The following is a 14,839-nucleotide window of genomic DNA, read 5'->3' as shown; positions in this document are numbered from 1 at the left end:
AAGGGGGGAAAGTGAGGTCGAGCCAGGCCGAGAACTTTCCAGGAAGGAACAGCCCAGAGACAAGATGGGGTATGCCATTGCATGCCAGGGAACGAAGGGCTGTGGCTAAACTTAGACGGCCAAAGGGACATGGCCAGGAAGGGTGAAATGCGTAGGTACCAGGTAGGTTTGACAAGAAGGTAGTGACAACTACGAGGTCAAGCCAGGAAGCTCTAAGACTAAGTTCTAGACAAGAGGTCCAGATAAAGCAGGCCAGGACCTGGTGGACAAGAGAAAATAAATAAGCTCACAGGAAATGGGCCAGGTGAAACAATTAAGGAGGTAGTTAAGCAAGTAAAACAGCGAGTGATGCCGCTGGACCAGATACCAGACCAAGACCCCCCACCCCCCCAAGACCTGAGCTCAGTCCCGGGGCTCTAGGCAACACCCCAACACCCCCCGCCCTGCCTCCCCTTTCCACCTCAACCCACCCCCCGTCCAAACCCGTCCCAAAAAATCCTTTTCCTTGAATGAGAGATGTAACATGAATGAGGAATGAATGTATATTGGGATGTTAATTGACGTGTGTGTCTGGCCAATGTGTTTGTCTGTGTGTCAAGTGCAAAGCAGAGGGTTTCGGTGTGAAACTTTGTAAGCGATCTGCTCGACTTGGGGGAAATTCAGGCCGGGAATGTCCATTTTAACGTCTATCCGAGAGAACAGGCGAGGTCCTGAACTGAGTCCGGATTTTCATCTGTTTGGGAGTTGTTTGGGAAGCGAATTGATATAAATCGGGTCAGGAAAGCACCCGGAGTGCCCTTGTCGATCTACTGTTGATATGAAGCGGTTTATTGGAGATGGTTGCAGGATGGGCTGTTTTTTTCGCTAAATGCAGAATTCGAATCAATATGTGTTCCGGACTCATTATGTGTTCCGGACTTCCGCACTCAATATGTGTCCTTCATCCTTCATCTTCTTGTCAGAATTAGACATGAGTCATGAGCCATGTCGGAATAGTGGCCGGCTGCGACATATATGCCAGGCAATGTCACAGGACGAATACGTTATTTAAGATGGATTTATAAGATGGATAGATGGATGGATTTATTTAGGATGGTTAAATTAAACGATTTCAAGACAGAGTAATTAATTTCCGGAGCCAAATTCCAACAGGAAGTCTTGTTCATACAGTAAGGTACAGTGCGGAGTGGCGGCTGGAAGATGCATCGAAGCATTTGGGATGATCGATGCGCCGGACAAAGGGTATGCTGGCGAACGATGCTGATAAGGTTAAGTTATTAAAACGCATATGGGTCTGGGGGCAGATAATGTGGGACAAGCTGCCTCACGGGCGCTGCAGGGAGAGTATTTGGAAATTCAATAATTTGAGCAGAAATGTCACGTTTTCAACAGAACGCTGATCCGAGGAAGGAGGACGGTTGAGGTTTCAACTGTCGGTATGTGGTGTGGCTTGTGCCAAGGTGTGGGCGCGAGGAGGTGTGTTGATGAAGCGTTGTACGAACGAGGAGGGATGTGCGAAAGGTGCACCAGGTAGAGAGGTGCTGCATTGTAGAGCACGTACGGAAGTCCCTGAACGGATTGTGACGGTTGTTGGATTCGTAGAAGCTAGCATTTTGCGATGTAGAGCCTCAATAAGGGTCATTTGTCTGTCTGGATGTGGTTCATGCAGGGAATGACGCCGGACTTGCATTACTTGTGGGATAATAAAGCGCTGGTTACCCCAATTCGAAGTTTGACCTTTTAAAGTTTAGTTGACCTTTGTTCGAGATATGCAAGGGAAAGGTCAGAGGTAATTCACTAACCTTGGAAGAACGACAGGCGGAGTCAGTCTACAGGGTGTTGCTTTAACGACAGGATATATAGGACTTAAATCTGGAGAATATCGGGACATTATATTGTGGGTAAAACCAAAATCATGTACATAATTAGTGGACAGAGAATATCGAGTTTTTTGTTGTTGTGGAAGCGTCAGTCTGGTACAGTACGCTTGGAATTTAATTTAACCGGGTCGAGTACAGTAACGTGTTCGATCGAGCTGTGGGGATTTGAGATGGATTTGAGTCACGCTAAATGGAGGACATTTGTGAGGATGAAGAGATGCAAGTAACGTGGATTAAATTGTGGTATCACGAGTTGGGTGCCAGAGATATTGTGGTTATTATAACTCACTGATTATAGGGGGCGCCGGGCGCACCGAGTACAGATCGGGTTGCATGATGGAGCACGCATGCATGGATTTTGGCTTTGCGAGGGTCCGGATAGAAATTGGCATTTCGATGCTGTGGATTATATTATGCCTGCCCGGAAAGGGGATGTCCTGTGCTGGGGCTGGCGACATGCCTCTGTTATTTGTCTGTCTGTCGGTCTGATTGTAAGTCTTTGGTACTGGGAGGGCTAATTGAGTGCTCAGGCGTCATTGTTCCATGGAGGCAGGAGCTGTGAGTCACAAAATGTAAATGTAACACAGAGAGACGAACAGGACAACAACGGAGTTTATATGGACGGGTTTGGGGATGCAACTTCGTCCGGGGGTTTTGGTCCAGCCTGCAAGGAGTCCAGGGGCTTGTTTTAGGGCTGGGTCGCCAAAAATGGGATGCTGTGCCCATCTGGATGTAAAATTATCCATCAAGGACGGGGAATAATGTGCAGTGTGATTGGGTAAGAGGTAAAGGCCATAAGACACCAACCCCATGAGGAACGAAATAAATGGAGAGATGTTGGGATCACATGATGGTTGGGATTGAAGAACAACCTACTGGGATTTCAAACCTGTGTTTGGGTCTGGGGCAACTGGGTGATGGGCAATAGTGTATGAGTGAGTAATTATGATCTGTTTAAGTGTAAGAGGCGGTGGAGAAGAAAGGGGTGATGAAAAGTTATTTGTTTTAGATAAGTTATTTTATTATTATTTGTGAAGTTATTTTATTATTTATTTGGTTTCTGTTTTATTTTATTTGGTTTGGTATTTATTTATTTGGTTTGGTTTTATTATTAATTTATTTATTATTATTTATTAAAAGTTATTTTATTTGTGAAGTAGGTTGGTTGCTTATTTGTCACAGTAAGATGAGAGTTGTGTTTTAAGCTTGGTCTTTGAATGAATTGTTGCTTGGAATGTGTTGATTGGAAAAGTGATTTCTGATCGCTGATCCGATCTGGTTTTGAATTGTTTGATTTAATTTTGAATTGATTGGAGGTAATAAGGATTTGTGTTGATTTCCTGATTTGAGTTCATCTGGAAACGAAGACAGATGGGATTAATGTGTATATCAGGAACAATTTGGAAAAGAAATATGGATATATGACATTACTAAAATATAACCAAGCAATTGAGAGTTCTTGGGTTAATGGGATATAAATAAATGCATCTACAAGTTGATGGTTTATAAAAATTTAGGTCTGGATGATACTTAAACGATGAACAATGTTGGCAATATACAAAGAATGTGACTTGTTTTTTGGGGGGAAAACATGTGGTTTAAATTTGGTTGGCTAAGTTTTAAAGATGGAGATGTTTCGCAGAACTCTTATGATTATTTACATGAGTGGTGGACTATTCCATGGCGAAGCATTTTTCAGTTTTTATGATTAAGGTTTAAGGTCTTTATGATCTGTTTAGTGTATTTTTCAAAGGAGAGGGTTTTGGTCAATGATGATGCCAAGATTCCGGATGTGGATACTGGGAAACCATCGATGTTGGGGGGAATGAAGATTAATTCAGATTTAGCGTAGTTAAGTTCGAGGAAGCTGATCTGAAGCTAGAATTTTATTTCAGTTAGGCAGTTTGTCAGGATAGAGTGGGTGGTGGTGGAGCACGATTTGGTGGAGATGAAAAAGCTGGATGTCATCGGTGAAGCAGTGGAATTGGAGACCATGGTGCATTGGCTATGGTGCATGACGGATTAAATGGGATAGGTACAGGACGAAGAGGAGGGGGCCAAGAACTGAACCTTGGGGGACACCTTAAGGGGGAGTGAATTGTGGTGATTAAGCTGTTGTAGATGCTGTCAATTTTGCTTTGGATGAATGGTCCAGGAAGGAAGGAGGGTGCAGGTGGCACCAGGTGTGAGTGCACAGGTGTGCACCAACAGGTGTGTGGAGCAAGGTGGTGGTATCCAGGGAGCTGAGGAGTTTGTTCACGTTGCAGAGTTTGTTTAGTTTGTTTATTGTAGAGAAGAGTGCTTTTGGGATTCCGGAGCCAGAGTGGATAATTTGAGAGTAGTAGGTGGTCCATGTGAAGCTTGGGAGTGAACTAATTTGGGTTTAATAGGCGCAAGCTGGTCTAAACAGGGTGAGGAGGATGGTGTGATTGATGATGTCAAAGGAGGCGTTGAGGTGAGGAGGATGAAAATGTTGAGGTTGCCGGCATCAGAGGAGAGAAAAGGTCGCTGGTGATTTTGAGGAGAGCAGTTTCAGTACTGTGGCTGGAGCAGAATCCGGATTGGGATGTTTCATACAGGTTATTGGCAGAGTGGTGATATTTGAGTTGAGTGGCCACAGCACGTTCCAAACTTTTGACAGAAAGGGTAGGTTGGAGATGGGTCTGAAGTTATTTAGGGTGTCAGGGTTTAGTCCAGGGTTTTTCTAAAATGGGGGTGAAGTTTCACGAGTTTTTGGGGAAATCGGTATGTGAAGCTGGATTAAGTTGGAACTGCTGGATGAGCCATGGAGATGGATTGGGTTTTGTTGTTGGTTGTCTGGGAGTTCGGTTGTTGCATTGCCAAAGGTTTCTGTGTGGTGGACACACTGGTTGGCTGTTGTCTTGTGTGACGTGGATGGAGATGTATGTGGCTGCGTGTGGCTGCCTGGAGTCGGGAAAACGGCTACAGTGGTTGATATTGGCTGTGGATCGTCCGGGGTGCTTCGATTTGCATAAAGGGTGAAGATTGGGATATTACATTATTTTGAGTAAGTATTGGTATGAGTAATTACAGAAGTAATTATGAGTTATTAGGAGTAATTAGTGGTATGAGTATTAGTTATGAGTTCCAGGTGTTGAGCTAGTTATGCTAGTTATCCAGCTAGTTACGAGTAAGTGATTATTTTAGTAAAATTACATGTTTCGCTGTGTTGTTGATCTGGGGACAAGCTAGTTTGATGGGTACCCTGGGGTCTTCAGCGTGTCTATGTGTTTGTCTGGCTGTTACACTAGACTCTGGGATGTGTTTTCATGAGACGAATTTCAGAATTGATGACAATTCAGTGAGTATGGTGGACAACGTGAAGTGGCTGGTGTGAAGGAAGGGGTTGGGAAAGATGGACCCCCTTCACGAATACCCAGTAGGGTAGCTTAATTTCAGACATAACAGTGAGAATCTATTGTGAGCGAATCACAGTGGGTGAGGAAAACATTGTGCGTGACCAGACACCAGAACTGACCAGAATTGAAATTGGAAGTAGACCAGGTTATTTCTATTATTTGTTTATTCGTGAAAATAAATAAATAATAGGGGGAGGTTCATGGAGGTTAATGGTGGTTTGTTTGTATTAATCGAGGTTAATGGTGGTTTGTTTGTGTTAATGGAGGTTAATGGTGGTTTGTTTGTGGTAATTCTAGTTGAAACTCTCGCTGAAGTAATTTTCGTTTATTTTTATTTTTTGATTCAATTTGAGAGTTGAGATGATTGATTTTTTATTAATTTTATAATTTTATTTTTATTGATGTTGGAAACAGGTAATGGGATGCTGAGAGAAGGATGGAATTTAATTTGAATTGGACTGGATTAAATGGGATTGAATTTAAAAATTGAATATTGAATAAAATTGGATCCACTTGGAAAAAAAGTGGATTAGGAAATTGGAGACCTGTAGACCAGGCGCTCCCAGGAGACTTGTGGATCAGGTGTTCCATCAGAGGAAAAAGACCAGGTGTTCGTGGAGCACTTCACCTGCAAGAACGCCTTGGAACCAAGGTGGAAGGGACCAGTCCAGGTGTTGCTGACTACACCAACGGCAGTCTTTTGCGAGGGCAAGACTTCGTGGATCCACGCCACGCACTGTAAGTTGGCCATACAAGCACCAGACACCACACCCCCAGAACACAGTAAGGATGGGCCTAATCATAGGTACAATACTATTGATAGCGACAGCAGCTAGGGGAAATTCCGATTCCAATAGATGCGAAAACGAAACCCGACACCTCACCATAACATGGGGACAAAGAGTATCACTACCATGTTTCGAACAGAAAGCCCTGCACACAAATTGGGTGAACATAAATTGGCTAGCACTGTCGGCAGGGCCTGGACGCGTTGGCATGATACTACAAAAGCAACGAGAGTTCCGGGAAGACGGGCAAGCTAGCATTAAGACCTTGGCCCAACCAGGATACCAATGGGGAACCCCTGATTTTAAGCTACAAACACGCACACGCCTAGGGAAAGACATGACCATGCAGGTCCGGTGCAGCGTCTGGACCCCTGGCGCGGCCGGTGGCGAAAGGAACTACATACCATGCATCGAATACATACTCACGCCACAACCCCAGAATAAGGCCCCAAAGAAGGGTGAAAACACATATTGGAAAGTGGCCAGGGAGGTGGCAACAATTCAAAATAGGACACACCGCTGGTCGTGCATGCGCTTTCCCCAAGCAGGCACCACAGGAATACACATGATAGTGCTACCTCTGTCCCTCAATGACCTCTGCTCACAACCTATCGATTCCCCATGTTTAGTCACCACGCTGGAAAGAGAAGGGGTTGACAACGGCAAGAGTTGCAATCGACAATTTAATTATCGCCCGTCAATGATTGCCCATGTGGCGGAGAGGCCTGCCCCCGTCTGGGTCAAACCACAGAAAGGGAGGGTCTGCCTCCAGGGTTCCGGCCACTTGCGTATGGGAGAATCAGAATGCGCCTACACTCTCCCCGGGAAGCTGGGACAAGGGAGCTCGGGGATTACATTACGAATAGTACTGCAAGATAAACGCAACCACAACATAACGGCTATAACATTCTCTAGGGGGGTTAGTAGGATTAATGGGGTGGTAAAGGGACTCCAGTGCTTATCCACCCACCTGGTCCCACCCCATGGGACAATGTTTATATGCGGCGACAAGGCTTACCCCTATTTACCAAATAATTGGGGGGGCACATGTTATCTGGGTTCAGTCCTTCCTGACGTTGAGATACTGGATGAGCTAGACCCAAAGTCCTTGGACAGGCGTTATAAGAGGTCAGTCATGAACGAAGATGGAACCACTAAACTACACGGGAGCCTAGGGGAAAAGGTGTTTGGTTTCTTCTTCCCAGGAGCGGGCACAGTCATGGATAGTTTCCGGATAGATAAATTGGCTTTGGCCCTAGAAAAGGTGGCAAACGACACCGCTACGGCTCATGACATACTATTGGATCGATCGGATCGCGCGCGAAAATTCTTATACATTTAGCTGGCTCACTGACTGGTTCCAGGGATGGACGGGCACCATAGTGAAGTGGTTATTGACCGCACTGGCTGTGATAATCGGGGTAGTAATTTGGGGGGCACTAATGAAATCTCTAGTCCTCCTCTGTATGAGAAAGTATTTTACAGGATGGAAAGTGAAGAAGCCGCCGACAACAACTATGGCTCTGACCACAGAGGCCGTCGACCTGAACGGGTCCTTCAACAAGGCAGTTGCGACCGGCGCTCCAGAAAATTGCATTGAATTTTGTGGCAACTGTGATACTTGTGTGGATCCCATGTGGGAACTGGCTGCTGCCTGTAACGGTGTATGTGATGACTGTGATACTTGTGCTATAAACCCCTTGCGTGTACTGGCTAACGCTGCTTATGTATTACAAGCTGACAGCTGCACGCCCCCTTCCGACCCAACTATGGATCTGATTGCGACACTGGGTCTGGCGGTTGAGGGACCCGACGCGGATGTCCTAGACCCGCAAGCCGACCAGGCGCCCATGGGAGACTTTGACATAAAGGAAGTCCCTCTCTTTTCTTCAAATGTTTCGGATCTCTTTGATCCAAATGTTTCGGATCTCTTTGATCCACATGTTGCGGATCTCTTTGCTTCAAGTGATTCGGATTCGGATTTTTACGCTCTGTACCCTGACCAGGAAATTGAGACACAAGATACTGACGACATTTTGTATTCCCCAGAACAGCAACACGTGAGGGACCTCATGGGCATGACCGTTGATTAACTTCGAAGATCTGCAAGGACTGCGTCTGCAAAGGGTGGGGGGAGCCAGTTCCGCAGGGGAAGTGATGCACCCTCTGGCGGAGCAGAACCTCATCTGGACCAGACGTCTTCGTTGTGGATCCGAAACGTTAATGAACTTTCATGTTTTGAGCCCTCAGGCTCCGAGCACGCACCACACGACACGTTCGCCAAATGCACGGGCGAGGCGCTTTGGGCGCACGATATGCCCTTGGGAGATACCCGCATTACACAATTATTTTTTCAATACCCGCATTACACAATTATTTTTCAATAAAGCCCAATGTGGCACGTTGTCTCTTAAGATACTTTGTCTCGACGAGACAAGAGGAAGGAATGTCAAGTAGTAGATTTGTTATTGCCTAAAGTTCAGTTATAGACGTTAGGCGTAATGTGTTATGATTTAAATGTTGTCTAGAAATGCTATTTTCATAAAGTAAATAAAGGGTTTTTGCTTCGTTTTAGTTTTGGATGAGGAAAAGCTTAAAATGAGGTCAGGCTGAACAAATTGTATACGTGTGCTTTTCGAGGCTGGTCGTAAAACCACGCCCACATGCGCTTGTTTTTGCGTAATAGAATGACATGATCGTTAACCATATATATTTTGTTTTAATCTCAGCAACGCATGACTCTGTATAAACATGCTTTGGATTACTCATATACACAAACCCATAAAATATATGGGTTTGTTTGGCTAAGCATACACTCTTCTCTTTGTGAGTTATAGTTCTGTTTTCTCGGAGCCCAGAAAAACAATTGATAAGGACGGGCTGACTCCCCCGAATGATAACGGTGGGAGGAACCTCTCCCAGTGTTGTTTGTTCCCTCGGAGATTTCCTGATAAAACGTGTCCCTATATAAATGGACTGGGAATCAATGTGTTTTTAGGAAGGCTTGACGTGGCATGTTCTTGCTGTAGATTGCTGTAGACGTCGGCCTCCTCCGGATCCGTATAAGTTGGTTATTAATAAAGCTGCGCCATTTTTCAGGCTATTTGTGGACTTCTTTTGCAAACGAAGAGCTGATTCTTCACATACATACATATATATATATATATATATATATATATATATATATATATATATATATATATATATACAGTATTTATATATATATATATATATATATATATATATATATATATATATATATATATATATATATATATATATATATAATATATATATCCTTAATAATATAATTAATCCTTTTCTACAAGATCATTCTGAAATATAGTATTGTTAAGATTCATCAAAGAACTGAACTATTTCTATCTCATTAACAATACATCAGAGTTTATTGTCATTATAATGCATTTTTATCAATAATTAAAAGGACAAGGTACAGGTTTCAATTGGAATGCTTGCGATGACTCGCCTACCTGTAGAAATTTTATACTTCTACAGTGTTCATAGAATACCTACCCTGCACAGTCAACTTTGTGTGAGCCAACTCTTCTGTTTTTTTTAAAGGTTTTTTTTCTTTCTTTGAGCCAATATGGCTGCCAGACCATGTGAGTGGTGACATCATAAATGTATATTCTCTAATATAATTGTTACGTAGATCACGCTCAAGAAATTTCAAACTGATCAGACTCAGCATTGTCCCTGTCAAATGATGACATCATAATTAAGGTGCCAATAACGTCATCGCTAACATTTATTCCCCATGCGGAGTTCTTTACAATAAGCCGCGTTTCAACTTATTCCATGCAGCGGTTTCGGAGACACAGAGGTGCAACGTTTGTTTGGTTTTTCAAAGAGGGCACCTGTGCCACGTGACCTATGATGTCATAATTATCATTAAATATTCTCCAGAAGGAGGCGCTCCTATGGTAAAATTTTGTGTCAAACGGACCAACGGTTGCCGAGAAAATGAATTTTTAAAATGCAGACATGCACGTACACCACACGAACGCAATCATTTACCGAACCCTGCTTTTCGCTTCGCGAGCGCAGGGTAAAATGGTATGTGCCAGTTCCTTACCTGGTGCTCAGCTTTTGAAATTATGGAGAACAGAGAAATAATGCTGGGAAAGCAATGGCAAACCACCCTTGCGAAGAAACAACTTTGGCCGCATCGACGCTTTGTGAAGAGTATGGTACATTCAATCATTAAATGATCTGGTTCAGGCACTTGCTTTTAAAGAACAAAGAAACAATGGCGTGTATAATGGGAAGATTGATCATCGGTGTTGTAAACTTGTGTTTTGCCTTTTTGCTCTTTTAAAAAGGAAAAAAATTTTTTTATTTTTTTTACAAGCTACCTGATGTGTATAATATTGTTGCGGATCTCGAGCTCGTCGACGTACTGAGGGGGGATTAGGCCCTGCTCCCCCTCGAGCTTCGAGTCCACGAGGCCGCTACCCACTCTACACTTGTGGGGGCTGATTGCTGAGCAATTCCAGCCGCCAAACCCGCAGCGAGCGCGTGGAAGGGTTTCCGGTCACAACCCGGGTACCTTCGATACACACGCCGCCGTGAGGACAGGGGCTCGACCTCACACGAGTCACGCTGGTCTGATACGCCCGAGCGATTTGCGTGTCGCGTAACTCGTGCCGTTAATTACGATGAACCTGATCGAGCGGTTTTATCTCGTGCAATGCGAGGCAATTGGTGAAGGGACGAAAATGGCCAAGTTGGAAACAAGCACAGGTTTATTCACAAAAATTACACTGGTGAGAGCAAAGGGACACAGAAGAGAAACTTAACAATCCTTACTTACGTGTTCCCAGACAAGGGCCCTCTGACTCGCTCGGGGAAGGGGAGGAAGAAGAAGACGCGCACGGAGCGCGGCCGCTTAGTGCAGTTCGCCCCGGACGGCTCGTTGGGCATTTCCCCTCGAGGATATTCGCGGCAGGGACGTCGACCTCAGTCGTGCACGAACGGGAATCCACGCAGCGTGTCCCGAAGTCAGCGAGGCAAAAGCGCACGTGCAGGGAGTCCATACAGGGAGATCGTCGGAGTACAGGGCCAACGAGAGAGATCATCCTGCGAGAGCCTGAATCCCAAGAGAGCGAAGGCAAAAGAGAGACCAGAGCCAGGGAGAATGGGGGGGGGGGGGGGGGGCGGGCAGCAGAGAGCGAGTTCGGGGGTCCGGGCCGGGTCTTATATCCCGCCGGAGCCCCACTAGAATGTTCCACTGGCCGCCGGGGGTTACGTGTCGTGATAGCCCCTCATCAGTTACTCCCCTTAGTTTTCATTGGCTGCCGTTGCTGGCCACTCCCCTTTAGCTCTCATTGGCCTCCGTTATTGGCCACTCCCCTTTAGCTCTCATTGGCCGCCGTTGTTGGCCACTCCCCTTTAGCTCCCATAGGCTGTTTACTGCTTACCAGCCATGCCCTCCGACTCCTCCCGCGGGCCTCCTCGACTTGTCCTAGGCCCACCACATGGCATTCCAGGCCCATTGAGGCCTACCCTTACTTACCTGCCTCAACGCATACTAACACTGGGAAGGAGACTATACTTCACATTTAATAAGAAATAACTGGCTAAGCGAGGCTACATGTTGTGGTGCAACTAACTAAAGGGGGGGGGGGCGGTGCCTTTATTTACAAAACCACAACAATATGTAATATTCTCATTGCATCTCCATTTGGTTAATTTTACTTGTTACCTCTGTTTATTGTGCAATATATAAAAGCTGGAAGTCGTTATCATCCTTGTATGTGCTGATGCAGGAGCGTTTGCCAACTGTACCTCTCTCTGGAATGTTCAATAAGTCTGGGGGCAAGGTGCGCCTGACTTTCAAACTGGAACAAGATCAGCTCTGGATTGGCACCAAAGGTGTGGTGGGGTGTTTATGTGAATCTATGAAAGATTACTTTTGTTTCCTCCTCTGCATATAATAATTTTGCAGTTATTTTAATGAGTCACTTTCAGGGAAATAATGCTGTTTTTTAGCTCACCTGGAACGAAGTTCAGGGGAGCTTATGCGATGGCGCGTTGTCAGTCCGTCCATCCGTCAGTCCGTAAACACTTGAAACTTCTTCTCCGAAACCGCTTATGGGATTGCGACCAAATTTAGCACAAATGATATTTGTTCGGTTGTGACTAAATTTTGTTCACGGCATTAAAAAAATTTTTAAAAATCGGAGTCTAAGGGGGTCTACCGGGGTCAAAGTGGATCCAGGTTTGACCTTCCGAAATAGGAATTTGCTTTTTTCTCTGAAACTACACACACTATTCCGATAAAACTTGAGCACAACCTTCACCACCCATGCTGTACCAAAGTTTGTTCACGGCATTAAAAAAAAATCTGCCTCTTTGGGGGTCTTTGGAGGGTTGCCCCCCCATATAGGTATTTGCTTTCTTCTCAGAAACGACACACACGGTTTCGATGAAACTTGACCACAACCTTCACCACCCGTGATGTACCAAAGTATGTTCACGGCATTAAAAAAAATCTGCCCCTTTGGGGGAATATGGGGGGAGGGGGGGATTACCCCCCAAAATAGGTATTTGCTTTCTTCTCAGAAACTACACATGCAATTTCGATGAAACTTCACCACAACCTTAATCACCCATGATGTACCAAGTACCAATGTTTGTTTGTTCAAGGTATTAGAAAAATTGGGGTCTCAGGAGGTATATGGGGGAGGGGGAGGGGGATTGCCCCCCAAAATGTTTTTTTTTTTCTTTGTTTGTTTAAAGTCTTATGATTATGTTAGTATGATTCTACATGCTGCCCTGTCTTCTAGCAACCATTAAAATTGGTTTAAAATACCCTTAGTCGGTGCAGCATACTGTTTATTCTACCAGGTGAGCGCCAGGGGTATTGCCCCTATTTTTTATTTTTAAATCTGCTTCTCTTGCTTCCTTTTTAAAATCCAAAAATATTTTGCTTCAAAGTTGCACTTATGTTTTTGACAGTGATGCAGCAGTATTTCTGCCAAGGGAGTTAAGGATGTGTGGGTGGGACTTGGGCTCCCCTTCACTGACTTGGTCGAGGTGGTGCCGACGTCCCCCACTTCTAGGAATTGGAGTTGGATTTTTTGTTTTTATGTTGATTTTGGTGTCACGACACAAAGATAAAACAGGATTTTATAACGTTTTGCAAATTTATTAAAAAGAAAAAACTGAAACATCACATTGACATAAGTATTCAGACCCTTAGCTCAGTACATAGTTGAAGCACCTTTGGCAGCGATTACAGCCTCGAGTCTTCTTGGGTATGACGCGACAAGCTTTGCACACCTGGATTTGGGGATTTTCTGCCATTCTTCTCTGCAGATCCTCTCAAGCTCTGTCAGGTTGGATGGGCACCGTCGGTGGACAGCCATTTTTGGGTCTTTCCAGAGATGTTCGATTGGGTTCAAGTCAGGGCTCTGGCTGGGCTACTCAAGGACCTTCACAAAGTTGTCCTTAAGCCACTCATGCATTGTCTTGGCTGTGTGCTTAGGGTCATTGTCCTTTTGGAAGGTCAACCTTCGGCCCAGTCGGAGATCCTGAGCGCTCTGTTTCAGGTTTTCATTAAGAATATCTGTACTTTGCTCCGTTCATTGTTCCCTCAACCCTGACCAGTCTCCCAATCCCTGCTGCTAAAAAACACCACCACAGCATGATGCTGCCACCACCATGCTTCACCGTTGGGATGGTATTGGGTAGGTGATGAGCGGTGCCTGGTTTCCTCCAGACATGACACTTAGAATTGAGGCCAAACAGTTCAATCTTTGTTTCATCAGACCACAGAATCTTGTTTCTCCGTCTGAGAGTCCTTTAGGTGCTTTTTTGCAAACTCCAAGCAGGCTTTCATGTGTCTTTCACTGAGGAGAGGCTTCCGTCTGGCCACTCTGCCATAAAGTCCAGATCGGTGGAGTGTTGCAGTGATTGTTGTCCTTCTGGAAGTTTCTCCCATCTCCACACAGGATCTCTGGCGCTCAGCCAGAGTGACCATCGGGTTCTTGGTCACCTCTCTTACCAAGGCCCTTCTCCCCCGATTGCTCAGTTTGGCCGGGCGGCCAGGTCTAGGAAGAGTTCTGGTTGTTCCAAACTTCTTCCATTTAAGAATTATGGAGGCCACTGTGCTTGTGGGGAACCTTCAATGCAGCAGAATTTTTTCTGTAGGCTTCCCCAGATCTGTGCTTCGACACAATCCTGTCTCTGAGCTCTGCAGGCAGTTCCTTTGACCTCATGGCTTGGTTTTTGCTCTGATATGCATTGTCAACTGTGCGACCTTATATAGACAGGTGTGTGCCTTTCCAAATAATGTCCATTCAATTGAATTTACCACAGGTGGACTCCAATCAAGGTGGAGAAACATCTTTAGGATCAAGAGAAATGGGAGGCACCTGAGCTAAATTTCAAGTGTCAGCAAAGGGTCTGAATACTTGCGTCAATGTGATTTTTCAATTTTTTATTTTAAATAAATTTGCAAAACTATCTAAAATCCTGTTTTCTCTTTGTCATTATGGGGTATTGAGTGTAGATTGATGAGGGAAAAAATGAATTTAAACGATTTCAGCATAAGGCTGCAACATAACAAAATGTGAAAAAAGTGAAGGGGTCTGAATACTTTCTGAATGCACTGTATAGCATCTCCCTCCTACTCTTTCATTGTGCAGAGGAGCACCCCCACCCCATATTTCTCAGGTAATTTCCAAGTATTTTCAGCTTCTTTTAGAAGCTATGTGAGCCATTTTATGTTACAATTCTTATCGCACACACATGATATGCATAAGCA

General features: G+C 44.8%; 1 protein-coding gene across 3 annotated transcripts in view; it reads left to right on the top strand.

Moving 5' to 3' along the window:
- Positions 1 to 14,839, top strand: part of UBFD1 (ubiquitin family domain containing 1) — a 152,374-nt gene that overhangs the window by 107,909 nt on the left and 29,626 nt on the right. For all 3 annotated transcript variants that reach the window (XM_068110541.2, XM_068110543.2, XM_068110542.2), the window contains exon 5: positions 11,838 to 11,943. In XM_068110541.2, coding sequence (XP_067966642.1) covers positions 11,838 to 11,943 — 106 coding nt within the window. The remainder of the gene's footprint in view (positions 1 to 11,837; positions 11,944 to 14,839) is intronic.

Source organism: Myxine glutinosa, chromosome 3, assembly GCF_964187855.1.
Source record: "Myxine glutinosa chromosome 3, kmMyxGlut1.1, whole genome shotgun sequence".
Taxonomy (NCBI): Eukaryota; Metazoa; Chordata; class Myxini; order Myxiniformes; family Myxinidae; genus Myxine; species Myxine glutinosa.
This window is presented reverse-complemented; position numbering and strand designations above follow the sequence as displayed.